The sequence below is a fragment of the Sordaria macrospora genome, chromosome 6 (assembly GCF_033870435.1).
Source record: "Sordaria macrospora chromosome 6, complete sequence".
Taxonomy (NCBI): Eukaryota; Fungi; Ascomycota; class Sordariomycetes; order Sordariales; family Sordariaceae; genus Sordaria; species Sordaria macrospora.
Window position 1 is genome coordinate 2795460 of NC_089376.1, and position 27575 is coordinate 2823034.

At 51.7% G+C, this 27575-nt stretch overlaps 9 protein-coding genes across 9 annotated transcripts; 4 read left to right on the top strand and 5 right to left on the bottom strand.

Annotated features, from left to right (window-relative positions):
- Window positions 1-110: 110 nt before the first annotated feature.
- SMAC4_03591 (uncharacterized protein) lies at window positions 111-1075 on the top strand. The gene is made up of 3 exons (XM_003351239.2): window positions 111-725; window positions 803-870; window positions 933-1075. The coding sequence occupies exons 1-3, from the start codon at window positions 330-332 to the stop codon at window positions 1045-1047; spliced, it is 579 nt and encodes a 192-aa protein (XP_003351287.1). The 5' UTR covers window positions 111-329; the 3' UTR covers window positions 1048-1075.
- A 1999-nt stretch (window positions 1076-3074) lies between these two features.
- SMAC4_03592 (uncharacterized protein) lies at window positions 3075-5178 on the top strand (the record flags this gene model as incomplete). The annotated part of the gene is made up of 4 exons (XM_024655431.2): window positions 3075-4012; window positions 4076-4747; window positions 4831-4965; window positions 5045-5178. Exons 1-4 carry the CDS (start codon window positions 3928-3930, stop codon window positions 5176-5178), a joined length of 1026 nt encoding a protein of 341 aa, XP_024511319.1. The 5' UTR covers window positions 3075-3927.
- A 755-nt stretch (window positions 5179-5933) lies between these two features.
- Window positions 5934-7211, top strand: SMAC4_03593 (uncharacterized protein; the record flags this gene model as incomplete). Its single annotated transcript, XM_003351241.1, has 1 exon — window positions 5934-7211. The coding sequence occupies one exon, from the start codon at window positions 5934-5936 to the stop codon at window positions 7209-7211; it is 1278 nt and encodes a 425-aa protein (XP_003351289.1).
- Window positions 7212-7753: 542 nt separating this feature from the next.
- On the bottom strand, window positions 7754-10014 carry SMAC4_03594 (uncharacterized protein). The gene is made up of 2 exons (XM_024655432.2): window positions 8744-10014; window positions 7754-8667 (listed from the first exon to the last, which is right to left on the bottom strand). The coding sequence occupies exons 1-2, from the start codon at window positions 9114-9116 to the stop codon at window positions 8489-8491; spliced, it is 552 nt and encodes a 183-aa protein (XP_024511320.1). The 5' UTR covers window positions 9117-10014; the 3' UTR covers window positions 7754-8488.
- A 1310-nt stretch (window positions 10015-11324) lies between these two features.
- SMAC4_03595 (uncharacterized protein) lies at window positions 11325-12952 on the bottom strand. The gene is made up of 2 exons (XM_003351243.2): window positions 12747-12952; window positions 11325-12607 (listed from the first exon to the last, which is right to left on the bottom strand). Exons 1-2 carry the CDS (start codon window positions 12902-12904, stop codon window positions 11677-11679), a joined length of 1089 nt encoding a protein of 362 aa, XP_003351291.1. The 5' UTR covers window positions 12905-12952; the 3' UTR covers window positions 11325-11676.
- A 299-nt stretch (window positions 12953-13251) lies between these two features.
- On the bottom strand, window positions 13252-15587 carry SMAC4_03596 (uncharacterized protein). The gene is made up of 6 exons (XM_003351244.2): window positions 15118-15587; window positions 14895-15057; window positions 14678-14834; window positions 14520-14622; window positions 14196-14450; window positions 13252-14116 (listed from the first exon to the last, which is right to left on the bottom strand). Exons 1-6 carry the CDS (start codon window positions 15550-15552, stop codon window positions 13334-13336), a joined length of 1896 nt encoding a protein of 631 aa, XP_003351292.1. The 5' UTR covers window positions 15553-15587; the 3' UTR covers window positions 13252-13333.
- Window positions 15588-16007: 420 nt separating this feature from the next.
- On the bottom strand, window positions 16008-18896 carry SMAC4_03597 (uncharacterized protein). Its single transcript, XM_003351245.2, has 5 exons — window positions 18154-18896; window positions 17830-18073; window positions 17208-17772; window positions 16539-17151; window positions 16008-16467 (listed from the first exon to the last, which is right to left on the bottom strand). The coding sequence occupies exons 1-5, from the start codon at window positions 18200-18202 to the stop codon at window positions 16325-16327; spliced, it is 1614 nt and encodes a 537-aa protein (XP_003351293.2). The 5' UTR covers window positions 18203-18896; the 3' UTR covers window positions 16008-16324.
- A 2792-nt stretch (window positions 18897-21688) lies between these two features.
- SMAC4_03598 (uncharacterized protein) lies at window positions 21689-24002 on the top strand. Its single transcript, XM_024655433.2, has 5 exons — window positions 21689-22030; window positions 22091-22287; window positions 22349-22464; window positions 22539-23430; window positions 23616-24002. The coding sequence occupies exons 1-5, from the start codon at window positions 21850-21852 to the stop codon at window positions 23781-23783; spliced, it is 1554 nt and encodes a 517-aa protein (XP_024511321.2). The 5' UTR covers window positions 21689-21849; the 3' UTR covers window positions 23784-24002.
- A 49-nt stretch (window positions 24003-24051) lies between these two features.
- On the bottom strand, window positions 24052-26002 carry SMAC4_03599 (uncharacterized protein). Its single transcript, XM_003351247.2, has one exon. The coding sequence runs from the start codon at window positions 25380-25382 to the stop codon at window positions 24483-24485; it is 900 nt and encodes a 299-aa protein (XP_003351295.1). The 5' UTR covers window positions 25383-26002; the 3' UTR covers window positions 24052-24482.
- Between the last annotated feature and the right edge of the window lie 1573 nt (window positions 26003-27575).

A 27575-nucleotide genomic window follows, 5' to 3' on the forward strand; every position in this document is an offset into this window, starting at 1 on the left:
GGCACAGGGGCCACGGCAACGGCCTAGCGCGCTTGAAAGCTTCCCCGCGGTGGAGCAGGAGAGCTGTGGGTGACTCCACTCAGCTCCAGTCACAGTGGAGGCGCGGGGATTGGAGCTCTATCTTCTGACGGATACACATCTAACCCTAACCCCTTCCCAGCCTAAGCCCCTGTTGAGTGCCTTGTTGACAAGTGACGGTTCAGCTGAGATGGTTCCTTGGCTGGAAGTTGAACCCCGCGTCACTATCAGCCGTCCATGTCAACTGTCTAGGTTATTGCCTCAACACGAGGGCAACAGCCATCATTATTATCTGTTTCTAGCAAGTAAAAATGGCGACCATATCATTTCCAAACCTTTACACACACCGCAAGGTGGCTGAGACCAAGGCGAAGTCATGCGATATCTGCTACCGGCTCACCAGCAGCGTCCTCATCACCCCGGACAACAAGGATTTCTTTTACATATGTCCAAGCCATCTCAAGGAACCAGCACTCTGCACGCCGAAGATTGATACCGAAGCTATTGAGGCTCGGAAGAAAAAGGAACTAGAAGAAGAGATTGAGAGGGTGAAGAAGGAGTACGAGGAGAAGCAGAAGAAAAGGAAGGAGGAGAAGGAGAAAGGGAAAGAAAGTGAGAAGGACAAGGACAAGAAAGATGACGAAAAGAACAAGGACAAAGATGAAAAGAAGGATGAGAAAGATCAGGAAAAGTCAAAGGGTTCTAGGGTTTGTACACCATACAGCCTCCTACCATCAGCCAATGTGTCTTGCCGTCTCATACTTACTGGGTGACACTATCGCAGAGCACAAGTAGAGAAGGGACCAAATCGCCTCCTGTGGAAGAAGAACCAAGGATATTTGAACTCAAGCCGTTCGTCGTTTCCTCTCTCAACATAAACTCCCTACTATATTTCACTGACCCGCTCATCACAGTACCTTCTACCAACAACGCCTGTTGAAGAAGAGGCAGGCTGAGGTTGCAAAGCGCAACCGCGAAAGACTGCGAGATCCAACTTTCTTCCCCTCGGTCCCCAAGAACCTTCCATGATCACGTCCTCTCATTGCTACATTTGTTTCAGGTACGGGGCCCCTGAATCGCCAAGTCATGAATCATCTTGTTGACAATGGCTGTTCAAACAGGCAGATATCCTTTGTCGATAGCCTTTGGCCCTTGTTCTTGAGTTGCTTTCCAGTGAAGCATCAAGCAAGCAGCAGAAGCACCAAAGTTACAAGTTACCAATTACAGAGTCATATCCCAGATGAACCATACAGAAAGATTACATTACGTTACAACGAACAGAAAGGGTCCGTTTTCGGGACAAGAAACAACAAAGTCCATCCTGCCGTTCAACGTACAGTGAAGTCCAAGTTCACCACGCTCACTACATTACACTAAACCTGTCTCGCAAGATTGAACTCAATCAAGCTAGCCGGATCAGCCCTGTGATGGATGACAGGCATGGAATGATAAATAACCCAGCGGTGTCTGTTATGGGTTGTACAGCGATTCACAATCCCATACTCGGAAATCTTTGTCACCAATGTATGACCACCCTGGGCCACCAACCGAAGCATCTTACCACTGGTTTTAGACGACCAGTCAGTTTCGGCTCCATTCTCACCACTGTATTCTGCCTCAGCCTGCATACAACCGTCGTCTACACCCAGCGGCACTAACATACCCTCCATGAGCTTGCCGATCCCCCGCTTGCAATAACAGGCCGGGGACGGGTACAGATAAAGACGACCTTACTTCCCGTCTCTACATGTCCTATTCCCATGATTTGTCCTTCTCCAGTGGACTGTGGACAATGGACTGTGCTGTGCCGTCGCGAGGCATGGAAAAGCAACTCTTGGCTCTCATCTGATTGCCGTTCACTCAGTGTATGGTTCGTTCGGTTTCCCGCTGCGCCGCTTTATTGCAGTTGCTGACAGACATGAAGCGTTCTTACATGCGTAACGGGGTCAAGTCAATCCTTTCCCGTCCGTAGATCGCGGTGGCAGGGTCACGGGTGGTATTGGAGCGGCACCGATTCGGGAAGCTGCCCGCTGTCGAGCCCGTTGGCTATCTTTGGGTACAATCCGGTAGCTGGCTGGCACTTCGGCTGGGAAGGGGTAGAAGGGAAGCCAGTGAGCGCAGTGAACCAGACATGTTCTGGCTCGAGTCTGGTTGGATAGGACCAGCGAGATGAAGATAGGGAAGACGACTGATCCAGAGGTTGGGCCATCTCCTTCATGCCAGCTGCTTGACAGTCTCCCACTGATTCGTGTGCGTAGGCTCCTTATCGTGTCGTATTACCCACACTTTGAGATATTGGCTGTCCGAATTCCCTCGGAGTCACTCAGTTTGACGGCCGATGAATGATGTGATCGTCATGGAAGCGAGAGAATGTTAACCTAAGAGCGCCATCTCATCCGTCAGCCATTTATACAGTCGCTACGATAACCGAGTTCGGCCAGCGGCAGCTTCCACTTCATCTCGAAGCAGTCACAGCTTCGCGGCCGTCTTCACGGTTGCAGAACTAGTGCTTACATTTTTTTGTTATAAGGCTGGCTGATGATATGATGATATGATACCACAGGGGACAAGGCGGACAGTCATACATACAACCACGAACAACGGGTGTACCAAAGAGGCCCTTGTCTGTATTTGCAACAGGTTTATTACCGAAAAGCCATATCATGGAAACAGTGCGTACCGGCTTTTACGGAGAGCGGACTGATGCATGTAAGATTACAGTACACTCCGTTGCTGCCATAAGGTCTTCGGGTAATCACCGAAGCGACCGCACTGGAAGCCGGGACGGAAATCAAGTCGAAGTGGAAAACGGATGGAAGCCGTCTACTGAGAAAGGAGAAGGGTGAGATGTATGGTAGGATCTCCGTTTCCTGTTCGTCTTACCCTTTCCAAAGGAAAGGACGTTTTGTAACCGGGCTCATGCGTACCTACCTGTTGATCCGTGTTGTTCAGGAAAAAGCGACACATACCTTCTCAGTTCATGGCAGGGCAGCTACGACTGATATAGCCGCAGCCGGTAAGTGGAAGCCACACGTCAATCTCTCACTCACCTCCACCGCGTATTGAATCAGACACTCAACATAAATATCATCTTAACTCAGCTTCTCCAGCCCCAAAGGCGGCTTCAACGCGCAGCTAGACCTCCATTTACACTTCAGTTTCACCCATCACATTAAGGAATGCTCCTGTTAACTTGTCTTTGCTCGCAGGTCATAGAACAGCTCGCGATGGACCGGACGATCAATAATCTCACAACAGGCGCGAAGTTGCTCAAGCCTACCCGGGATCGACTCCATGGTACTTAAGGTCTGTGTTTGGGAGCTACAGTCATCACATCACCGCGGGGTGGATGACGCAGTCGTCGAACCGGTCGCTACCTTTGTCGATTTGGTCCCTCCCTAGGAGCAGTGGTGCGTTCGAACCTTCCTTCGGGCGGCTTTGGGTAAATTCTTTTGCATTTTTTGCCCCTTTTTTTCACCCTCTCATTTTTCGACTACGTCTCGTACGTAGTAAGCTCTGCCCTCGCCCATCCGTCCATTAATTAGTATACCTGCACTTCTTATTCCTTCACCTACTGCTTGTATTCTTCGTCTCCTCCTTCTCAACTCCAGTCGCTGCAGGCTGGAAAGAGCCCTGGTTTTGACACTCACATGAGCCATCCTGTAAGCCGTCATAATAAAATGGACAAAGAACGCGGGAAGCTCTCACTCCCGGCTCAACAAATATTGCCGGTAGCAGTGAGGGGTTGACGACTATTCATCCGGGGCCTCCTCCATTGAATGTTACTTCGTGTCAACAAAACCCCTGTGCTCCCATCATATCGAGGTTGGAAGTTCTCAAAGACTTGACTACTCTTGTTTCTTTGGAAAAGCGAATCCATATTCATCGCCAAACACCAAAGTCATCAAAATGACTTCTCATCCGGAATTCGACGAGCAGACAACAGGCACCGAGGTCGCAAGTGTTTTTGCTGATCAGATTCGAGGAAGGACGAGTAAGGAAATTCACACCCCCCAAATTGTTAATGGCATCTTCGAAGCTGACGACCACTCGCCAGTTCTCGTCACGGGTGTCAGCCCCAAAGGAATCGGGGCTGCCACAGCCTTTGCCTGTGCATCGCAAGCGCCAGACCTCCTGATCCTCGCATCACGCACCAAATCCAAGCTCGAAGCTGTTGGGGACCAAATCCGCAAGAAGTTTCCCGACACGAGAGTGGAACTGGTTACCATGGATCTCAGTTCGCAACAATCCATCCGTCAAGCAGTGACAGAAATTACCAGCCTGACCTCCAAACTCGACATCTTGGTCAACAATGCCGCTATCAACGCCACCACTCGCCAGACCACACCCGAAGGTCTCGAGATGACTTTCGGTACCAACCACATTGGCACATTCCTCTTCACCAACCTGCTCCTGCCGCTGCTGCGAAACGCGGCCAAGGCTAACGACCCATCATCACCGAGTGCAACACGCATCGTCAGTCTTGCCAGTGCCGGGCATAGGTTATCTCCCATCCGATTCAGCGATTACAACTTCGAGCCGAAACAGGTTCCGCCCGAGGAGGATTATCTCAAGCCTTTGCCTGGTTCCTTTGCCAGGTGTACCGCGGATGGATATAATGGCATGGTCACGTATGGGCAGTCGAAGACGGCTAATATCCTGTTTACGATGTACTTGCAGAGACATTTGGCTGGGCAGGGAATTGGGGCTTATACGCTTCATCCTGGAAGTATGTCCACCAGCTACAACACCCAACTCATAAATCTACAAGCTACTACGACTTGTTACTAACCATCATTGTCTTTTATACAGCTATTGACACGGAACTGGGCAGAGACCAAGACGCCGAGATTAAAGAACAGTTCAACAAGATGGGATTGTTTTGGAAGTCCCAAGACCAGGGCTGCTCGACGACTCTAGTCGCGGCGCTGGATCCGGCATTGAGTGGTAAGTTTTCGATTTGTTGTCCAGATTTGGAATGAGGTGGGCGAAGCGCATTTGTTAACCACAGATTGACATGGCACAGAAACCAAAGGATTATATCTGGATAACTGTCAGATCTCGGACCCATGCGAGCATGCCAAAGACGAAATGGCCGCGGAAAGACTGTGGAAGCTCAGTGAGGAGATTGTTGGGGAGAAGTTCAGTCTTGATGCCTAGGAGTTGGCAGGTAAGCGCCGGTCAAGATGGTGCAACCTCGAGCTAAAGCCACCAGTACTCAAAATACGGATGTTTTGTCACTCCGCAGCCAAGAGAAACAGCTTGCCGGGAGCTCTAATGGGGAGAATATGGTGGTTTTGGACAGCTGGAGGACAGCAATCACACCACCAATGGTGGAGTCTTCTCCTCTTCCCCGAATATATAGGTATGGAAGTCTGTGCGTGAAAGAAACCAGTTCACGGTGACGTGAGGGTAGTAGTAGTGCCTGCGTCATCTTCTGGTCACCAGGCATTCGTCATCAAGCTCAACTATGGATACTCCCTTTATTGACCGTTGATTTGGACTCTCACTCAGCTGTTTTTAAGAGCAGCACGAGAGAACAACTCATGATCATGACAGTTTGATTTCGACGATAATCCCCAGCTTTTGTCCGAACATTGGTCAGTGACCCGATTTCTTCCTGTTGATTGGACTGGGAAGATACCGATATCCCCAGAAGCTTGTGCATTTTCCACGAGACCTACAGCCTTCACCGCATCACGGAACTGCTGTTCTATTTTCACCCAGAGCCATTCGACATCGCCACTTGCCAGCAGATATCTATCCCTTTGAAAGACGGTACATCCACGCCAGCCACGTTTCCTCGAAACAACAAAAATCGTCAGCATACCCATCGAAACCATCACCAACTCTGTATAAACCGCCGAAACACGATCATCACACAATCGTCGGTCGAGAACCATCCCACACCCATCATGGCCGGTCAACAAAAGCTCAACGGCGCCTACGCCTTCCCCGCCTCGTCAACAAAATCCGCCGGTTCAAGTGCCGACGTCGTTCCTGAAAACCTCTACCACACGACCCTGACGGTAATCGACTACCACGCCATGACCTGCGGCGCCATCAACTGCCTGCACGTCCTAGCCACTCACACCACCTCACACGCCGCCAAGGCCTTTGCCTACCACGACGCCCTGCGATCTCTCAATTACCAACCCTCCGACTTTGAAATCTACGCCACCCGCGAGAGCATTGACATGCCACAAGCAGCAACAGCGTCATCATCATCAACAACAACAACAACAACAACAACAACAGCAGCACCAAAGCCAACAACAGCAGCAGGGAGAGCAAAAGTTGCCGAAAGCTCCGGAGCGTACGAGAGTGGTTACACCACCGACACGTGCGCTTCCGACACCGACACGGGCGGCGGCGGCGGTCCTCCCATCTGGCCCTACGGCGACGAAGTCCTGGCGTACGCCAAAGCGCCCGCCGGCCAGGAATTCCTGATCGGAGTCGTCGAGACGCCCAACACGGAGCATTTGGCGTCTGGGGGCCCCGTGTACGGGAACACCCCCTTACTACCGCACCACCACCACAAGTCCAAGTCCAAATCGCACATCAAATCGGCTTCCTCGTCCCCCATGTCGCCCATGTCGCCCAAATCCGAATCAGTACCACTCGGCTACGCAAGATCAATTGAGAAAGATGAAGACCAGGAGGAATCAAACTCAGAAGACGAAGAAGAAGAAGAACTCTCCTACGTAATCCAGACCAAAACCGACTACAACCAAGCCCTTGGCGGAGGAGGACAGCCGCAACCCACCACGGCGCGCCCGCGCCGCCGGTCCTCCATCACGCGGCTGTTCCAGGTCTGCGAGATCGAGGGCTGTTTCCCGCATAAGTCGGAGGCCATCGACTTTGCGCGGCACTGGCTCAGCAGCAAGAAGAACTCGGGCATGTTTGTGCAGTACGACGAGCGGGACATGACGCCGCGGTCCGTCGCCGCCCAAAAGGAGGAAGAAGAAGATGAGAACGATGGACATCAATGGCCATTTGGAGAAGACGTGCTTGTGCATGCCGTAGCTGCGACGGGGGAGAATTACTGTGTGGCGGTCAGGACGGCCGAGGGGGCTAGGGAGAGGTTTGGGAAGAAGAAGATTGTGGCTAGAGAGGGAAGCGGGGGGAGGAAGGGGAGCGAGGAGGGATGGGTGAGGAGTTATTATGAGGATAGTCCCAAGATTGAGACGTGAGAAAGTGGTCGGTTCAAAGATGAAGGTGTCGTCATGAGATAGAAATCAGGAAGGAAAGTGCAAAGAAAATGTGATGGATGGATCAATGCGGATTGGAGGGAATGGCGATAGATGTAGGGACATGTTGGACACTGGACACTGGCTGCCCCTGGACGAAGGAAAAAGAGAGGTTAATGGTGGTGGAAAAGAAGGAAACAAAAAGACGTGGTTGTAATGGGACATTTGGGATTTACCTACTGTGTACGCTGTTTGATCGATCCTGGGGTTTGAACTGTGGGTTTGTTGTTTCTTCCAAGGGAGTTCTCGTGCCTACCTACCTCTAAATCAGGGGGCAGGGGGGTATAGGAAGCGATGATTGAGGTTGGTGGTTGGATGGTTTTGTGACGTTACGGATCGGGGAAAGCCGAGAATGGCACAACACGACCGTTGGGTTTGGGTTTGTCTTCCAGCAATGCGAAACACGCCGATTTTGGTTGGTTGCATTATGACGTTTGACTTGATTGCCAACACCATCGATCGCTCTTTTTCTGGATTGCTTCTGAGTGAAACTAAGGTTGTTGGGGGCGCCAAACAATCTCGTGTTTTCGGCTATTTTGGTCTTTTGCTGTCATAAAGCAGCTAGCTGAGAACTATTAAACGCCACAAAATTGGCAGAAACCTGAGATGACGGATAGTGGTATGTATGCCCTACCCAACCCACAACGCCTTGACATCCCACTCGAAGTTTGCGTAAGAAGTTCGTGACTGAAAATAGTCCTAGTACTTGGATTCAGCTATCGTGGAGCACCGCACCTATTGAACAAAGACAGGCGCAACTTCGGTGCATTCGTTCCCTCCTCCCAAAATTCCCAATCTAATGCTCGTGTTATTGTCCTTTCTTTGAAGACTCCTTCCCGCAAACAGAGCGAGAGCAGCCTTTCCCGCAAACATCCGACTGGACCAACCAGCCCAATTTCCAACATGAATACGACGCGTCCGAAAAAAAAAAGGGAAAAAAAGGGAAAAAAAAGTGAAAAAAAAGTGAAAAAAAAAAAGCCTCCGTTTTGCGCCATTCCCGTGCATCCCGCGCTTCTCTCTCATCTAAAAGGGGTATATACCATTGAAAAGCAAAAAGTCCGAACAACCGACCAACCAACAAACCAACTAACAGACCGAAAATGATTCGGACGAACAAAGGAACAAACACAGCCCTCCCCAAAAAGACCCAAGATCTGAGCTCGTGTCCGAATTCACAAGTTCCTGGTAGCCCGAATTTTCCGATTTCTGAAGAAAATCAATCAAGCATGCAAAAGATGTCTCCAACTCCACTTCCTCCTGGTCCTGCAAGATGATGACGAAGACCTATTATGTCTATTAGAGACATCTTCGCAGGCCAAGAAATCTTCGATACGGTGCTTGATGTCGCTAGGGAGGTTGTCGATGCTGTCGTTGAGTAAGTCTAGACATACTCGTGACGCTACATAGAAACAACGGTGTTAGTTCATCTATCATCTCAAAAAAAAAAGTTTGGTGTTTTTAACCGGTAAACATACGGACAGAAGCGTTCTGCTCGCCCATCTCAATCGCAAGTTGCATCCGTGTCGAGTTGTAGCAGCCAAAGGTGCGTTGAATGGCAAGCATGCGCCGCCAGAGCAGCTGGGTGTCGATGTTGTTGTAGTCTCTCATCATGTTTTCTTCGATGCTGGATCGCAAGGAGGAGGATCGTGTGCTGCGTAGTGAGCTGAAGGAGGACGATCTGGAGAGTGATGGTCGGTGGTCGTCTTTGTCTAGACTAGATTTGATTTCGATTTCGATGGGGCACGGAGTTATGGCGTCGTCCTCGGTGTAACTTGGTTGAGCGCGGATGTTTCGAAGAAAAGTCTTTTGGCGGCGAGTTCTAAGGGAGCTGCTGGGTAGGTCTGACATGACTTGAAATGAATCGAGCTACGTCGAGATGAAGCTGGCGATGAGTTGTGTTGAAATTGTGGACGAGAATCCCTGGTTGATGTAGAAACTGGATGTTTCAATGTCGACGACACAATTGGTTGGTCGGTTGGTTGGATCGGCAGTTGGTGTTAGTCGTGCGGCTGGAGCCGTTGTTGACGTTGGATGTGATTATTTTTGGGGAGGTGGAGGCGATCTATCCGCCTTTGACACGACGAGCTGAGTGCGTAGATGGCTTGGGTGACGAAAACTGGTGACAAAGAGAGAAAATGGGGAAGACGAGATAACAGGGCCGAAAACGAGGAGGGGCCAAAGAGACCTTTTATGAACCAACCCGGGGAGATAAGAAAGAGAAAAAACAAAAGTTTGTCGTGAGAGTTTGCGTGAAAGTCCGAGACTCCATGGACAGACAGGGGGGGTGCTCAAACTGAAGATGCTGTCACCTTGTCACTTCTTGTCCACTGGGTCTGGATCGGCGTTAGGGATCTTGAAAAAAGACAAACGTAAGAGCCTGATCTCCAATGGGTCCCTGAGGCGGCGATGCTAGCTTTTTACTCATGCCGCCTCGATGATCCCATCACCCTCCAGCGAGGAGCGGAGGTGGGTGGGCACGCTCGGTACGGTGGTAGGGCGCGTGGTCCGGATGGTCAAGTTGTCAAGGTGACGCCAAGGACATAAAATACGCGGCGGATGTTGGCATCGATGCTTGTTTGGCGCATCTTGTAGGCCGCTCTACCTTACCTAATTCCTCTGTGACTTGTGTCATGTAAATGGAATCATGAACCCAACTGTGCCGACCACAACCGGCGCTTTTTCTAACAGTGACTGGGTGTTTACGAGGATGGAAAAGGCCACCCCCTTTCAACTTGGAACTTTCTCATCGTTTTGCTCTTTTTGGGTTACCTTCGCCCTGTTTGGACAGCGATCAAACCGTAAAACCTTTTCTTTTCTTAGTGTACTTTTGCTTTTGCTTACCTCACAAACAGGGGGCAATCAGGGATCCTACTGACCAATAGGAGCGACCGGTTGCGGCATCGATCAATGACCCTCACCACCACAAACCATCGACAACCTTTCCCTCGCTTCCCTCGCTTTTTCCTCGCTTTATCATCACTATTTATCAGCAGGGGTGTAGAGTACCTAGAGCACATCACGCCGCCCTACACTGCCGTTATCGCTGTGATGTCCATCCATTCTCACGACTGCAAAAGCCAATCATCTGCCTGGACGAGTGCCGACCCGCGAGCGATTCATGGCAACGGTGACGTTTGTTTTGCTGCAAACTCTGATGGCGTGTTGCTCCCATGACACAGGTTAGTGTCTTGACCGCCCATCATGTTCATCCTGAGAAAGATGATATCGCATGATTGATTTTCTGGTCTGGCACAATACATACATGCGCTGATGGATGCGTGGACGTTGTTGACGACGACAGGGATGGATGGCGGAGCGGGGCATCTACCATACCACCCATGGACCGAACAAGCACTGAATGGCGGCATCATCTATCCCATCTCTGTTCGCCCGCTTCGTTTCCGGCCGGGATGTTTTTGTCCAGGGCGTGCAGATCTTGACCTGTGAGAGTTCAAGCTTTGTGTTGTTGCAGTCGGAAAAGCTTCGGAGCTTGAATTTTTCTCGGTGAAGACTCGTAACAAGTCACCCTGCTGATTAAAGATTTTCCCGTCCCACCCACTCCGAAATGGCAATGTTAGTGTATATTCTCTGTTTAACCTGGCAAGTGGCGGCACTATCCGTTTGAAAGCCACAAAGAGCTCTCTCACAGCCAAAATGGAAGGGGAGGAAGGGCTCAATGTTCACAATTCAAAGCCCAACTGAACATCATGTCGGGCAATAACCGCAACTGGTTCATCGTGGAGAGTAAAAAGATGGTTGTGATGTTGACCCATAATCAAAAGTGCTCGGCACTTGGAGCGGGTCAGTTGTTAGGGCTGTAACTATGCTGCATTTCATGGCATCATGTGCCCCCTCCATTACCCTGAAGCCGTCGGTCTATCAATCACTGAGGTGACTCCAACCCCACGCCCCATGCCAAGAGTCCAAGACATTCTCTGTACAAGAATTCCCCGAACGCCAAACACCACTATCATACGCACTGGTTCACAGTTCAAGTTGAGGACAGCCTTTAGACTTTTATAAGTGTGAGAATGAAATGTGCATCTCAATCAACAGGCCAGAATATCAAAGGTCAATATGGCATTGCAATTAGGCGTTGTGTTTGGGTTGTTATGGTCGTGTAAGTGGTCTGATTTCCCCATTTTCTGTACTCCACCCGGTTCCCAAACTTCTCCTCCGCATCAGGCATGCATGTGAATGATCTGAAAGCGGGGAGTTCAACCCATCATGCCGGAAACATTATCTGCAGCGTGCACATCAGATATGGCGGAGTATTCCAAACTCCGTTTGATCCTGGTACGTACCTACCTTTTCATCGACGGCAGCGAGCTCCAATCGCCAAAATGACAAAATGCCCGCCTTGCCCAAAACTCGGAATGCCCTCATGCCGGCCGCCTCATACACCTGTCTACACCCCAACCCTCTCCAAAAACGCAACCACCTTCTCGCCCACAACATCATATGCCTCCTCCGGCAAATAATGCCCTCTCCCGCCTTCAACACCCACAACCTCCAATTCCACCCCTTCCCCAACCCACCTATCCTTCTCCTTCTCCTTTCCTAGCCCGGCCGTCACGGTCCCCTTCCAAACCCCCTCCACATCCAACCCCCCTCCCTGCCCCAACTTCTCCCTCGAGAACATAACCAAAGTCTTCACCTGCACCCTCCTCCCCCTCCTCAAATCCTCCCTCTGCTCCTCCACCTCTTTTGTACTACCAGCTTTATAATCCTCACAAGTCCACCTTACCACCTTCTCCCTTTCAAAAAGCTGCACATGCACCTCCATCGCTTCGTCACTTGTGATGCGCAGTTGAGAATCGTCCGCGCTGCCGGCTAACCGCAAGTGAGCGCCGCGCACCCAGTTGGCTACGCCAAAGGACTGGATCATGGGCACGGCGAGGTCGACGTTTGCTAGCAAGGGCCAGTGGAAGTAGGATTGGGAAGTTGCGGGAGAGGAGAAATGGTCCCATTGGGATTTGGTGGGGAGGATGTCGAGCATTATCACGCCGGTGACGGAGAGGTTGAGGTCTGTGAAATAGTTGCTGTTGTTGTTTGAGGAGTCGGAAGGGGAGGAGGAGGAGGCGGTGGCGTCGACGGCGAGACGGTGGCAGATGCGGGCGCCGCGGTCGTGGCCGGCTAGGATGATCTTTCGGGGTGATGATGACGAGGATGACGAGGTACCAAAAACTTGGGCAAGAGCATCCAGCAAGGCCCGGCCGACGGCCCGCTTGGTGTGTTCGCCTGTGCCGGCGGAGATGGGCGTGCTGATGCCGTAACCGGGAAGTTCGGGGATGAAGAGGGAGACTTTGGACTGGAGGAGGGGGACGAGGTGGCGCCAGCTGTGTGAGCATATTAGCTACCTACTACATTTGCAAGGTACGGTACCGAAAAAAAGCCATTGTGAAGATTGATAAGAATGGTCACATCACATCATATCAAGGCTCATTCATGGTAGGTGAAGATTGCCCAGTGACTTACATGAATGCAGATTGAGGATATCCGTGAATCAGAGTCAGGATGGGATTGCCGTTGCCCAGGTCAGAGGTATAGCTGACCACTTCCGAGCCGGAAGCAGTGGGCGTCACGTTCCGCTGGAGAGCGGGGAAGAAGTTGCGGGCTTCGACAGGTTCGGTCATTGCTGATTGTTGACGATTGGCTTATAGTTGATGATGCTATATCATGAGTCCACCGTATTTGAATTGATGGTGAGATGGCTTCTTATATAATAGCAAGCGTGAGCCGTCAGCAATACTTCGAAGGTGGTGGTAGTGGTGGTGATTGGTAAGATTTGTTGAGGTCGAGAGGGGAACCTCGGCTTAGGTAGTATTTCATCACTGAAGCCGTACTGTGTAGATCTTAATGGCGGGTAGGTAGCCAAGGCTTACATCACCAGCTTCACCGTAATCGGCCTTCCTATGTCAACACCCACATAGTAGATTCTCCAGGTCCTCACGAGGTTCTTTGTCAGTTATCAACCTCCACGATGTTCATTCCCCAGATTTCCATTAAACACCACTCGGTCAAACATACACAAGTCCACCATCCAAACCCCCTTTCGGACCACCTCACTTCTTCCCAAACACAAACCACTTCTTCTCAACCGTATCAAAAGTCTGATTTCTCGTCTCCGTCTTTCCCCTCTGCAAACTTCCAAACTCCACCGGCTTCCCATCCACACTAGCAACATTGTTCTCTCCATACCTCGCCAATCGATTCTCCCCATCTCTAACCGTAAAGTTGGCCAGACTGACCTCGAACCCGTTCCTGCTTCGAATATCCGGGCTGCCAAAGAAGCTCGCATTCACCCCTTCATACCCAATGCTCAACTCATAGTAGCCCCTGTAGTACAGATCCGTCCACTGCAACTCCTTATTCACACTCGTCAGGAGTTTCGTGTTGGCCTCGGTCTTCTTCATCGTCGTGTTCTGTCCAAGAGGAGAAGGCGAGGTGACGGCGCTGCCGGCGAACTCAACGCCGATCGATCCGCGGCCCGTGATGGGGTCGTATTCTTCTTGTCCCGTAGGGCCATCGAGCCAGACGAGATCGGACACCCAGCTGGCGTGCGAGTCGCCGGCCAGCATGATGTTGTTGGTGATGTTGTTCTCGTACAAGGTCGCGAAGGTGCGGTTGCGGTTGGCCACGTAGCCGTCCCAGGCGTCGTAGTTGAAGGGGAGGTCCATGTCGTTGCTGACGATCAGCTGGCTGAAGACGGCCTGGTTGCCGATGAGCCGCCACTTGGTGCCGCGCTTGGAGGATTGTTTCAGGGTGCGGTAGAACCAGGCTTCTTGCCGGGGGCCCATCAGGGAGCGGGAGGTGTCGTTGGAGATGGCTTTGATGTATTCGACGTTCTGGAGGGCAGAGCCATGAAAGTCAGTCGGGTTGAGAAGGAAGATAGATTCGACAGGGCGGGGGAAGAGAATGGCTTACAGAGTAGAGATCGGTGATGGACCGGTCATATTGACGTGTGTCCAACATGATGAGGTCGAATAGGTCGCCGAACTTGAAATCTCTCCAGATGCGCAGATTGTCGTCCATGTCTACCTGACGGATGGGCATCCATTCGAAATAAGCTCGGACGGCGTTGGCCTTACGGCTGTCTGTCGATACACCGCCGTCACGGATAAAAGAGTCCTCGGTATTTGAGAGGAAGCCGCTTCCATCACGCCAAGTATTGTCCGACACCTGCGATTCGTAGCCGTTGTTAGCAAGCTGTGATCTCAAGCAGTGGAGCAATGAATGACACTGACATACCTCATGATCATCCCAGACTTGAATCCAAGGAAACTGCTGGTGGTTGGCAACCAAGTCCAAGTCAGTACGGTAAGTCGCAATTCTCCTTCGGTAGTCGTAGAGGCTGGTCAACGTCAATATAACCCAACGACGATGATGATGGATGAAGGGCAACACACGTAAAGATCAATCGGTCCGGCTGCGGGACGCGGCCGAGAGCATCACCCCAGCCATATTGGCCATTCTTATACTCGTAGATGTAATCGCCCAAAAAGACAATGAAGTCTACCGAGTCCTTTCTCACTGTATTTCCAAACACGTTGAAGAAACCGTGGGCTGAACGAACAGCATTTAGCCAAAATTACCAAACGAACCAGCCAGTAGAGGTAGACTTACGATAGTTGCTGCACGAATACACAGCAAGTTTGATATCCGAGGGAACTTTCTTGCCCCGTGCCGGGAGTGTCTTTGTCCGACCAACAGGCGAGCTCTTATCCGAGTCGCAAATGTTGAACTGGTAGTAGTACGTGGTGAACGGGTAAAGTCTCTTTGCCTCGACCTGTTGAATTTCGTTAGCATCGCGTCCAGTCTGTGGCATGCATTCCCAATTTCTTCTCACCTTGACAGTAAAGTCAATATCTGAACTTGTCCAGACACGTCCCTCATCCGCAACTTTCTCGAATTCCTCATCCACGGCAATCTTCCAGTCGACGCAAACTGTGGCCTTGCTCAGTTTTACAAACTCTTCGGTTTCATGGCTGAATAGCCCTGTGGTTCCGCTGACTGTGGTGTTGGAGTGATCGTTGTCCATCTGCGGTGCCGCTCGGGTCCAAAGAATAACGCTGTCATCGTACGGGTCTCCGGAAGCAACGCCATGCGTGAAGTTGAGCTGCTCCGGCTTCCATGGTGAACTCTGATACGTCCGTGCCGCAACCTTGGGAATCGAAATTCCCAGTGATGGGTGATGAAGTGATGGCGAGAAGTAGTTGATATTGCCCGCGTAGAAGGCCGAGGCCCCTGTAGCGAACAAAATAACGCCTGTCGTCCGCTTCATTGTTGTTGCTCGGGAAGGAGCGTGAAGTGGCGCTCGTACTTGGAAAGAGAAAGGCCATGTCCAGTGAATGACAGCAAGGATTGTCCTGTTTATACTTGTTCTCCTCACACAAGCTTTGAACGTGTTAGTGCCAATGCCTAGGCAAAAGCTCGCAACCGGTTAGCAAACTTCTATGCAGGATCTACTGCTACAGTCAAACTCGAGGGGTTGGATCACATACCTTATCGGTACCTTATTGGTCAATTCGAGGGCAACCCTCGGCCAAGGGTACATCGCCTGGGAGCGAGCCTCGTTGCCAAGCAAAAATGATGCTTACCTACCTGAATGGGTGAAAGATCAAAGACATTTCGAAGTTCGTTAACAGGGGCATTTTGACGGATGCGGCTATGCACGGTCCGGTGATCGAGTGAGCAGCAGATAACTTTGCGGGGTAACATCAGGACCAACAATACCGTCACGGGCCAAAACCACTGACGCTTTGCGATTCACAGGCAATAGTAAGCGAGCCTCCACGTTCTTTGACATAATGCATATATTGAGGGTTAATGAAAAAACTACTTCCCGTAGCTGATATTCCCTAAGCATACACCCGTCGAACCATCGCAACGACGGCGTTATTTGTGAACCTTATTTCTCTCCAGAATACCTCCCAGATGATGTCCCATACATGAGCTAGATCGCCCTTCATCTTTTGTACCACAAAGGTGAGTATGTGGAGCAGTTATCGATTGCTCCTAAAGGCTTGAAGTTGCAGTGAGCATTGCTGTCGTGCTTATCTGCCAGTGGTTTCCTTGTGGGCATGCTCCTCAAAGCCCGCCTTCTCCTCCGACGATAGAGTATCGTTGTGCTCCTGCTTGAGCGTAAGGTTGCGGGTGTTTCTCGTCTTCCAAGCGGGCGTGCCGATGTACTTGATGGCTGTGAAAATGAGGTTAGGTTAACGCTTGACCAACAACATACAGATTTTTATATAGAGAGTAATTACTTACCTCCGGGCTTGGTGTCGTCAAAAATTTCCTCGACCTCCTCAAGGGGCTTGTTGGCGGTCTCAGGGAACATGAAAAAGACGTGGATGAACATGGCCGCGCAAAAGGTAGCGAAGATGGCATAGGTTTTCCAGGTAATGTTAGCAAAAGCAGGAGGAACGAAGTAAGCAAGGGCAAAGTTGAAAGCCCAGTTGGCGGAGGTGCAGAGGGCAACGGCCTTTCCGCGGAGACGAAGCGGGTACAGCTCCGGGGGGTAGGTCCATGAAACAGGACCCCAGGTGGGCGCGAAAGATGCGACGAAGAGATAGGTTGAAGCAATGATGGCTTTGGCTGGGGCGCCAGTAATAGCCATGGATTCGGCCGGAGAAGTGAACTCGCCAGGGCGGGCAGGTCGTGAGTAGACAGCAAACAAGCCGGCATTGACACAGAGCCAGAGGCACATGAAGAATGCACCAACCAGGAGGGTCGGACGACGGCCCCAGCGATCCATCCAAAGAAGAGCCGGTATCGTCATGACGACGTTAATGACGAACTGGATACCGCTAGGGAGAAGGACGGCATTCTCACTTCCATCGGCAAGACCGGCCATTGTGAAGACGTAGGTTATGTAGTACATCTGCTTGTGGTTAGCAACAATTATCGCGAGACCGGAAGCAGGACACGAAGACTTACCATCACATTCATACCAGTTAGCTGAGACCATATCTGAGTGAAAACGCCAATTGAGGTCCGGTTAATCATGTTGGGCTTGAGTAGCTCGAAGTAGCTGACATCAGCATTGGCGCGCTCAAACTCGACCATCTGGCGAATCTCTTGCATCTCACGGTGCACCCACGGAGAGTTGGGATCTCCTTTTCCGTGAACCAGGGTGAGCACCTCCTTTGCCTCGTCCCATCTGTCCTTCTTGCAAAGCCAGCGGGGCGACTCAGGGAGGAAGATAAGGCCGAGGAAAAGGAGGGCGGCAGGAATGGCCTGAAGACCCCAAGGAACTCTGAAGGCGGCCGTTCCCTTCATGAACGAGCAACCATAGCAGATGAAGAACATGATCAGAATGCCCCAGGTAATAGCCCATTGCTGGAAGCCGACAAGGCGACCACGCTTCGAAGGAAGGGCGAGCTCGGAGATGTAAACAGGGACTTGGGCAGAGCATATTCCGACCGAAAATCCGTTGATGATGCGCCCAACAACCAACATGGGAATGTTGACCGAGGCGCAGACGACGATCGAACCAATAATCCTGCACAGAAGCGTTAGCTCCTTGGTTCTTGCGAGGGAGTGAGTTGGAACCACGTACCAAATCACAGAACCTATCTGAATAGAGCGTTTGCGACCGAAAGTATCGGAGACAAAACCAGAGCAGAGAGCACCGAGCCACGATCCACCAGGCATGGCGGCTGTGATACCACCTTGGACATCGTTGGTAGGACCGATGCACAGGTTCTTTTCGTTACGGCCAAGCTGATTGAACTGGCAGAGGTACGGCTGTGTCGAGATGATAGCTGACATGGAAGAAATATCGAAGCCAAATAGCGCGCCGCCTGTGATACCCTAGATGTTAGCTTGGACTCCAACCTCAGGGAGGGGATTAGTGGGGGAATGGTAGCGTGGACGGACTCACCGATGACGGCGACGGCGGCAATGAAGTATATATTGCCGATTTTGTACATCGTGTCGCGGGTTGGCCCAAGGCAAGGTCCAAAATCGTGTGTAGAATTCGGCGCTATGGAGGCATAAACCACGAGGGTCGAGGACGTAGGCGGTGATCGAAGTAGGTGTAAAGCTGCTAATGATGCTTTGTGGGCGTGTTTGTAGGAGTTGTTTTGGCAACCAAAAGGGGAGTGTCCCAAAAACAGAGGCGAAGGATAGGTATGGAGTGAAAGTCAGGATTGACTTGCGGTAGAAAAAAGGTGGAAGTGGGAGAGAAGGAAAAGCAAATTTGGAGGAGCTTTAAATGAAGAAGCCGCCTCGAATTCCACTTCCACGCTTCACTTGTTTCCGTCTTTCGTTTGCAGGGTCTACCTGAACTTGATGTCCGCTGCCCGTACGGAGTTCCAACCAAGTAAGGGGGCAGGTGAAGGGCGGGCAGGAGACGTGTGGAGGTGGGTTGCTTCAAAACTGGAAGGAACCAGACAGGATGACTCTGTCCCTCTCGGGCATTTACTGCTCCCGCCTGGTGGGTCTGTTGTTCAATGTTTCCCGAGAAGCGGCACTGCAACGGGGAAGGAGCGAGGCTGTGAGCGTCGATGTTGTTGACCGGGCAGATATATATACCTTAGATACCTAGCGCCTACCGTGTCCGGTAACTCGGGGCTCGGACCTCAGTGCCGCTGTACAACGGACATGAAGGGCAAGAGAAAAAAAGAAATGCAGGTATTATAAATAAACACCACGGGTGCTGCTCTCACAAGAGCAGAAAGGCGGAGAATTCGAGAAACTGAGTTGCACGCTGAGGGAAGTATTCTAGCAGCTTTAACTAATCCAGATGGTCCGGATATGGTGGGTCTCAAGACGACCACAACTGCACTACCCTTTCTCGTGATTGAGTTGGAGGGTAGGGGCTTCCTTTGACATCCGGAGCTCTGCCACCTGGCACTCTGCTGCAGCTCACTTCACCTGATGGCAGGTAGTCAGTCTCGGGCATCGACCCAACGGCTCGACCACTACCGGATGCTGCATTACAGCCGATCGTGACCGAAGAAGGAACTTAGGGGAGGCATAACCGTTCAACATATATTAAATGCAGTAGGGGTGCATCAATCCCCATGACCATGGAAGGGAAGGGACATCCCAAGCGTTGTAGAAACCATTGGATCTCATCAACTCTCCAGCCTCGTGTTAAACAGACCAACTTCGAGTCTGGCGGCAATCATTCACTTGGGATGAGCTTGTCTCAAACAGCAAGGACCTTCCATGCCATAACTTCCGCACTTTCAATTCCTCCGTTTTTTTTTCTCGCTCTACACTCGTGGTGAGAAGAACCTCGACAGCTCACGCTTGTGATTTGTCTTCCATATTATGGTGTTAGGCAGCTTGTTCTGCAAGGGGAAGGCTGTTTCGGCACTCTGCAGCGCAGGTATTCACAACTTCTAGATTGGCATGGATGGGTTGACCAGCTCAGAGACTACCAGGTTCCCCAGAGCGGCTCAAGCCATCCAAGCCATGCCTTGTCATCCCCATGGGGTTCTCACCAACCGAACCGAATATTAGTGCTGGTCCACTGCCTGGTTCTGCCCCGAACTCCCGTTTCCCGTAACAGCTGCGGTTCCTTCATTGCTACCACATCGCACTACCCAAGCTGCGGTCGGTTGACCTGATGCAGAAGACAGAAGCATCTTTCCAAGTGGCCGGATATGGTTGGTTTCACTTGAACACCTGACCCAACACCCAATGTTAATTTTACCGATGGTGTATTTCGGAGGACGGAAGGTAGAGACCTGGAAAGGAAGTTGGTGTTAGGAGGTTCAAAAGTCTTTCGTCTCAGACGAGATGTATAGCCCAAGCTTTGCGGTTGAAATAAATATGCATCCCTTCTGGCAACGGTTGATGCCTTTTGTTCCTCCACAATGTACCCCGGATTCGCGCTTGCAACGAAGAGGCATCCCGGCGTGGGGGATCCCACAACACGGGACTATATATCATAGAGGTACTCGGACTTCTAGTCTCGTTCGAGAAGAAGCCAAGATCACGGGCCGCTGTCAGTACGTGGTTGTTAAAGGAAAGGAAGTCCAGAACAATTGACCATCAGCTGATGATGACTGCCCCAGAAAACGAAACGAAACATATAAGAGTCGAGAACATAAGATGCCAAGAAAGCTTAATCGTAGGGGTCCTTGTGTGACGTCATAGCTCCGCCAAAGGAAATGTTGTGCCCTCCTCCTCGGACTTCTTTTCAGCGTCCAGATGCCTCAAGTTTGAAGGTGCCCATCCGCAAGCGAGACCACAAACCGAGATTAACCATCTGAATGTGCGAGCTGAAAACGAAAGGGCCGAATCAGACAACCAAACAACCAACGACCTGCAACATCATAAAGCTATTGCGTAAACAAGCGCAGCATATGGCCGTTTCTGGGTGTCGTGGATGGTGAATTCTGACGGCAGGGTAGTAATCCCGATGCCACACAACTTGATCCTTTCAGCAAGGCTGCTCTGTCTTTGGGGTCGACAGCATATCCAAGCCACCCAAGTCAACCGACTAGTATGGTACAAGGTACGTTACAGTAGTTGATCCTTTGACGAAGTGGTCGTGAAGAAGGCGGGCTTGGGATTTCGTTGGTTGACTCGAAGGTTCGGTCGAGGTAACGTCAAAGTCGCGAGTGATCCGCCAACCCCGGGTTTTGATGTGCCGAACCAGAGGACACACTGTTGCTCTTCCATGCCAACAATCCAACGGTAATATCGCTGACGGGGAAGGTGATGCACCTACCTACCATACATCCTCCCCCTCACTCGTCTAGGCTTGCACCAAGACAAGTTTCACAACGTTTATTCCTCGGATTGGTCGGTCCTTTGTATCCTCTTCCTTCTGGCCGCGGCGAACTCTGTGTGCACCGTTGTACCCCATAATTTCTGCATATAAAACTTTATGCTTGCACCCGCGCCCGTGAGTTTCGAAACGGCACCGATTTGCTGCCTTACGAGGTGCGACTCGTTCGGACACACTCGTCTGTTTGACAAAGCTCGCTCTCGGGGGTACCCAGTCTTAGGGCTTGGAATTGGGGGTAGCTGATGGAAGTCTGGCGGTGTGTAAGGCCCTATAACTGAGGGTGGACGACGCCATGGTGTTCAGTCGTACTTCGTATTAGTGACGGGAGCATCTTTACCTGTAGAAGGCTGTTCTTCCGTGAGAACTTCAAGCTTTTAGCACACCCCATCTCTCCGGTTTTGATGCGCTGGTGTGGCTGCGACCGAGCGCTTTACTCGAGACATGGGCTTCGAAGTAAGTCTGAAAGGGTAGCTGGGTGTAAAAAAACCTAGAATAGGTGGCAATATTCTGCAGCTGCGGAAACAGGGTGGTGGTGTCGGCGATTAATGTCATGAAAGCGATGCGAAGCAAGTGTGGTGTTGACGTTGTACAGGGGAAGGAGGGGCTGGTTATGGCAGTTGCGAACAGGCCATCCTGGGTTGCGTTTTGGCCAACGACATGATACAAGATAAGGGTCCTACGCACCCGTTTAGGTAGGCTCTTCTAATATTTTTTGTAGCACACTAATGGTCTGCCTAAAAGACAGGCTGCAGCTCGTCACATGGTTTCGCTCCCGGCGACCCTTGTTCGAGCTTGCGCAGTCGCGTCTCTCAATTGCCCATGTGACAACTAATGATCCTCCGACGCGTCTGCCTAGGTCCGATCGCTTTCCCTCGTCTGCCAACATCACAGCTTCTTGGACGATCATTCTCTTCAAACCAATGTGCCATGGCACCAACAAAACGTCCTGCAGCGGAAGGCGACCGGTCTATATCTCCGCCCTTGAAGCGAAAAGCCCAAACCGCCATCTCCAGTTCGTCCGATTGTCATCCCGCCACCGTACAGCGCATGCACTAACAGTTCTCGCGCACAGAGAGCGCAGTCGCAAGCTTCTTCACCCCCACATCCCAGAAACCAAAGGACCGAACAACCTGGACTGAGAGAAGTCCCGATGCCGACGGGCCTGCCACCCTTCTCGTGGCCAAGTATGTCCCGGAACAAGCACCGGCGGCGAGCGATGAAGCAGGGAAATCAACGATCAAGAGAAGGAAGATTGCTGCGTTTGATCTTGTAGGGCACCCTTTCCCGCAACAAATCTTGGACCACCGCAAATTCTGATTGATTTCGACAGGACTCGACTTTGATCACCTCCGCCTCCGGCAAGAAACACTCCCACGACGCAGCCGACTGGAAATGGTGGCACCACTCGGTTCCCGATCGGTTACGGAAGCTTTACAATGAAGAAGGGTACTACACCCCCCAATTTCCTATCGATTTTCACCAACGGGACAACGTGCTAACGTGCTAGTTACAAATCTTAGTTACCAAGTCATAATCTTCACCAACCAAGGCGGCCTTGTTCTCCACGCCGATCCCAAAGCCAAAACTCCCAAAAGCAAACTCGACCGCGTGCCCCAATTCAAGCAGAAATGCTCCGCCGCTCTCTCCCAGCTCGACATCCCCACGACCCTCTACGCCGCCACAGGCAAGGACATCTTCCGCAAGCCGCGGCCGGGGATGTGGAACGAGATGAAAGCCGACTACAACTTCGTCAGTGACTCCAACGACAGCATAGACCTAGAGAACAGTATCTTCGTCGGCGACGCAGGCGGTCGACAGTCGGAACTTGTTGCAACAGGAACAACAACAGCCACAGCCACAGCTACAGCAAAAGGAACAGGAAAAGGAAAAGGTGGCGGCGGCGCAACTGCCACTCCCAAAGACTTCAGCTGCTCAGACCGCAACCTCGCTCACAACGTGGGAATCAAGTACCAAACGCCTGAGGAGTTCTTTCTGGGGGAGGAGCCGAGGAATTTTACCCGGGACTTTGATCTGGTCAAATACCCTCCCGCAGAAGAGGAAGGAACAAACGAAGTTCTCTTCACCAAGCTCTCCCCCCAAGAACTGATCCTCTTCGTCGGCCCTCCCGGCGCGGGCAAGTCGACCTTCTACTGGCGACACCTGAAGCCGCTAGGTTACGAGCGGGTCAACCAGGACGTGTTAAAGTCGAAAGACAAGTGCTTCAAGGCCGCAGCCGAGTATCTGAAGGAGGGCGACTCGGTGGTGGTGGATAACACCAACCCTGATCCGGATACACGCAAGCAGTGGGTTGAGCTGGCGCAGAAACAGGGGGTGCCGGTGCGGTGTGTCTGGTTCCGGACGCCGTTGGTGGTTTGTGAGCATAATGATGCTGTGAGGAGCTTGAATAAACCGGTTAGTTCTTCCTCGTCCTCGTCTCTGTTTCATTTCATGTTCCTTTTCATTCTTGTTTCCCCCGTTCTCCTTTCCTACTTTTGGTTCTATCTCTACTTCTAGAAGCTCCGTCTACTGCAAGAAGCATGTCTAGTCTTTGCTCAAAAGAGGGAGTCAGTCGCTAACATCTCCCCCGCCGATCATAGCTTAACCCCGAGTCCCGAACGTCACTCCCCAAGCTAGCCTTCAACGGCTTCAACGCCCGGTTCAAGGAGCCCAAGGCCAAAGAAGGCTTTCAGGACGTTACCGAGGTGGACTTCAAGTTCAGAGGAACCAAGGAGGAATATGAAATATGGGGAAAGTATTGGATTTAGGATATTTTGTTGCGCACGTTCATATTGGAATACCCGCCCGAAATTTCTATACCTCGTTTTGATATCGATCGGCTTTTTCATACTTGCTTCGTCGCTTGCCTAATAGTATTTCCCCACCATCCAGCCAACATCTTGATCTTCGGTCTCTTGTTCGGCCAAGCCTCTTCTTTGTTTTTCATCATGCCAAGGCATGTCTGGAATTGAATTTGATGACGTGGCTACCTTCGGTCTCGCCCAGTTTATCATGATTTACCCGTCTTCTTCCCTTTCGTGCCCCTCCCTCCTTCATCTGTCGCCATTGGAAAGAAGAAAGAGAAAAACCTGTACGTCTCCCGCCATGTTTGTGTGAAAAGCCAAACCCCCCTTAGTCCTCGTATGATCGTGTCAGGCGTGTTGCTAACGCCCAGTTTTCCCTTCTTTTTGTTGATGTCATGTCATACCCCCCTGGCCCTTCGTTCCTTTGTTTCCCTCTCTCCCTTCGTGTTACATTAAAAAATTTGAGTCATAAAAGTCGTTCGGTCGTTTGCACATTCGTTCATTTGTCCCGTGTCCTTGCGGTCCATCCCTTCCCTGAGGTCGCGCAAATCCCCATGCATCTGCAGAATTCGCCTCCTGCTTATATCTTACTTTTCCTTTCGAATCTTTCTTTCATTTTGACTTTTTCCCCCGATCCCGTCTCTTTTTGCAAGCTTTTGTGAATCAGCTTTGACGAGCCCTCTTGCTGTTGGGCATTGTAAATCCCCGCTCGTCTACATCCCCTTCCTCATCAACATCCAAACATCCTCGGCTTCCCTTGCGCGCGTTCTGCATCATCGCCATCCGACTGTACTGATCCTTCATCGACATTAGAACCGGGACGGACTTGGAATGTTGGTGGTGGGGGTGCTGCATGACTCCGCGAACGCTTTCCCTGCCGCCAACGCCGCCGACACCTCCGGCGCCTGCACCCATCATCGATCTGGGTACACCGCTCGAAACAGATGGGCTTTGCTGCAACGACAACGACGACGATGACGGTCTCGTAGTCGTGGAAGATGAAAACGAGGCTGTAGCCGCCTGGACTGCAGCGGAAGGGTGCCGACTATCGAACCAATCCCTGCTGCAAAAACTGCCACCGCCGACCACGACGCTGCCGTGGGTGCTGCTGAAGCTGCTATCAGCCGAGGTGAGCGCCTCGTCGTCGTCGTACTGATCGTCATCGTCGTACTCGTACTCGGCCACAGCGTGTTGTTGTTGGCCTTGGGTTTGGACCCGGTACTGGTCTTGACGTTGCTGTTGGGAGGAAAGAGCGAATAGCTGTGAGCTGGTCGGGTGGTGGCCCGAACTGGTATTGGGCCGGGATGTGGGGCTGGGACCGGATGTAGGGCTGGGACCGGATGTGGGTGAGGAAGTCCGGAAAGCCGAGGATGGGTCGGGGCCGGTGGCAATAACGCCACGGAGAATCAGGGTCGCTGCTTTTGCGCTTATCATGTGGTCCCGGTTGGGACCATGGAACCCGGAGGAGTGCGGATGGCCGTGACCGTGGCCGAAGCCGGGCCCGAGGCCATGCTGGTTTTGGTGGTGTTGCTCCCTAAGCAGACCGTTGAGAAGCTTGGACATAATGAAGATTTTTTGAGAGGCAGGTAATTGACGGTTGACTCGGACTTCGTGTCTGCGATGGTTGTCGAGAGGGTCGTCAAATTTGATAAGGTGCTGAGACGATGTTCGGTTTGGGGATAAGTGAGGGGAAAGTGGGTTGGTTGCCTGGGCGCCGTCCGGGCTCCGTTCACCTCTTTTGATATGCGGCTCGACGTGATACTATTCGTACATCCGTCGATGGAAGGACCAGGCTGCGACGTTTATAATAATATTGCAATGGTATCGTGTTGACCCAAGACTGGATCTTCACAGCCAACGGATGCGGTGCGGTGCGATATCGGTTGGTTACGGGATTTGATGGACGATCGAGTGACGTGGAGATAATGGAAGGTTGAGGATGCTGAGTGGTTTGAGTGGTGACGGGAGTGGTACGTTAATTGGTAGAGAGAAAAAAGGGATTGTTGCGCCAGCGCCAAAGCCCAAAGAAAAAGGGTGAATATTGCCCTGTGTTTCCTACAGACGTAGTGTTACCAGACTGAATGAGATGGTCTTCAGTCGTGGAATGGCAGTTGAGGATGAATGGGAGATGAAATTATTCTGAAACTTGGTGCAAGGGAGGAAAATTCCTGTTGCGAGCTGGAGTGCAGGATGACGGCAGCTGTGTTTGTGAACCCGCCAGCTCGCGTCAGCTCGACTGGAGTCGGCGGGACGATGGACGGTCTAGCGCAGCTCAGCCGGCAGGGAGCATGCTTGTTAGTGCCAGTTAGTACTCCTCACTTGCAGTGCTGTACAGCTGGCGGGGAGAAGTGCAGGCGGCTAACAATTCTCGAACAACGCGGATGCACTTTGTCAGAGTGACACTGTCACAGGGCAACGCAGCAACGCATCCAACTCAATACCTGAGCGGCATCCACATCAATAGTGTCATGGAGGGAGGTGACAGGAAGATGATCAAACCCAGCCATTCACTGGAAAAGCCATGGCATCAGATGTCATTTCGTACTCCTCTCCGCAACCCGTCCAAGTTGTCCGTCCAAGTTGTCCGGCCATGCCTTGATCAATCACGGTTGTAACCATGGATTGCTTGGCTCATGGCGTGCGTCGGTGGCATCCCGTCCCCCCTCCTGAATATCATACCTGAAAATTGCCTTAAACGCCGTCCCTGGGGCGGGCATGGCGGGCTCCTGCGCCGTTTCAGCCAGGGCAAGGCCGTGACCCCTTTTGTATGCACTCGCACTCGCAACTCCAGCCTTCCAGCCAGCCAAAGCAGAAGCGCCAGTGGCACGCAACCCGGAACGACGGCGTGGCAGGGCAGCCAACGATTCCTTCATCCCGACGGGTTTGATGTTCTGGATCTTCCTCGGCCTGTCGGTCGAATGTGCTGTGTGGCCATGCGACGGTGAAGTTTAGATCCCTCAATTGTGCGTAGTGTGAGGCAGTATGACCTGCACTGGTTCAGCGGGCGGCGCGGGCATTGTTGTAAGAGTTCATGCTCCATAGCAAACGGAACTTGGATGGATGACGGATGCAATAGAAGTGGCACTTGGCGTCGCATCGGCGGGCTCAGTCATCAGCTCATCAGTGCTTCCTCAGGCAGACCTGTTACGGACGGGGCGACGGGTTTGCCGCCAGTGTGAAATGAAGGATCGAATCCACGGCGAAATGCGTGATGGTGGAAACCGTGGGAATGGATTTTGAATTCGCCTAACCGAATGCTTCCTTGACTCGCGTTTTGTGTTCAGCTGCCGTCGTCCACATAACCGAATTCGAGTTCGGGATCACCCCAAGGATATGAAGAGGAGAGTGGATTGAAATGTGGAAAAAGGTTTAGCCAAAGATGCGGAGATATTTGTCCTTCTCGGAAATGTTTTGCATCTCATTTTATCCTTGATTGAAAAAATGTACAACAGGTTCAGTTGTCAAAAGAGAGTTGTGAATGGAGATGAAGGTGCGAGATGGGAGGTGTTTGAGATCAAAAGACCCAAGTCTTTCAGGTGCAATGGCCTCATATCGCAGCAGGAGCCAGCGGGTGCTAGCACTGCAGTGCGGCAGGTGCGGCTGCTCCCAGGCGAGCCAGCGCAGGCACGCCAGGAGCTGCCGAGAGTCGAGATCCACCCTAAACGTCACGGCTTTCCACGGCAATCGCATCTCGGTTTTTTTTTGTTCGTCATCCGACAATCTTCCCCGAGCTCCTTCCCGCAGCTTGTCAGATTG

Excerpts from the sequence above, each read along its gene's own strand:
- SMAC4_03591 (XM_003351239.2), top strand. The coding sequence starts at position 330 with ATGGCGACCATATCATTTCCAAACCTTTACACACACCGCAAGGTGGCT. Across the intron at positions 726-802 it reads AAAAGTCAAAGGGTTCTAGG|AGCACAAGTAGAGAAGGGAC; the intron begins GTTTGTACACCA and ends ACACTATCGCAG. Across the intron at positions 871-932 it reads AGGATATTTGAACTCAAGCC|TACCTTCTACCAACAACGCC; the intron begins GTTCGTCGTTTC and ends CGCTCATCACAG.
- SMAC4_03594 (XM_024655432.2), bottom strand. The coding sequence starts at position 9,116 with ATGTCAGACCTACCCAGCAGCTCCCTTAGAACTCGCCGCCAAAAGACT. Across the intron at positions 8,668-8,743 it reads CGAGCAGAACGCTTCTGTCC|CGTCACGAGTATGTCTAGAC; the intron begins GTATGTTTACCG and ends GTTTCTATGTAG.
- SMAC4_03595 (XM_003351243.2), bottom strand. The coding sequence starts at position 12,904 with ATGACCGAACCTGTCGAAGCCCGCAACTTCTTCCCCGCTCTCCAGCGG. Across the intron at positions 12,608-12,746 it reads TATCCTCAATCTGCATTCAT|CTGGCGCCACCTCGTCCCCC; the intron begins GTAAGTCACTGG and ends ATGCTCACACAG.
- SMAC4_03596 (XM_003351244.2), bottom strand. The coding sequence starts at position 15,552 with ATGAAGCGGACGACAGGCGTTATTTTGTTCGCTACAGGGGCCTCGGCC. Across the intron at positions 14,835-14,894 it reads GTATTCGTGCAGCAACTATC|CCCACGGTTTCTTCAACGTG; the intron begins GTAAGTCTACCT and ends CTGTTCGTTCAG. Across the intron at positions 14,623-14,677 it reads CCGGACCGATTGATCTTTAC|CCTCTACGACTACCGAAGGA; the intron begins GTGTGTTGCCCT and ends GACGTTGACCAG.
- SMAC4_03597 (XM_003351245.2), bottom strand. The coding sequence starts at position 18,202 with ATGTACAAAATCGGCAATATATACTTCATTGCCGCCGTCGCCGTCATC. Across the intron at positions 17,773-17,829 it reads CAGATAGGTTCTGTGATTTG|GATTATTGGTTCGATCGTCG; the intron begins GTACGTGGTTCC and ends GCTTCTGTGCAG. Across the intron at positions 17,152-17,207 it reads TAACTGGTATGAATGTGATG|ATGTACTACATAACCTACGT; the intron begins GTAAGTCTTCGT and ends AACCACAAGCAG.
- SMAC4_03598 (XM_024655433.2), top strand. The coding sequence starts at position 21,850 with ATGATCCTCCGACGCGTCTGCCTAGGTCCGATCGCTTTCCCTCGTCTG. Across the intron at positions 22,288-22,348 it reads AGATTGCTGCGTTTGATCTT|GACTCGACTTTGATCACCTC; the intron begins GTAGGGCACCCT and ends TGATTTCGACAG. Across the intron at positions 22,465-22,538 it reads AAGCTTTACAATGAAGAAGG|TTACCAAGTCATAATCTTCA; the intron begins GTACTACACCCC and ends TACAAATCTTAG.
- SMAC4_03599 (XM_003351247.2), bottom strand. The coding sequence starts at position 25,382 with ATGTCCAAGCTTCTCAACGGTCTGCTTAGGGAGCAACACCACCAAAAC.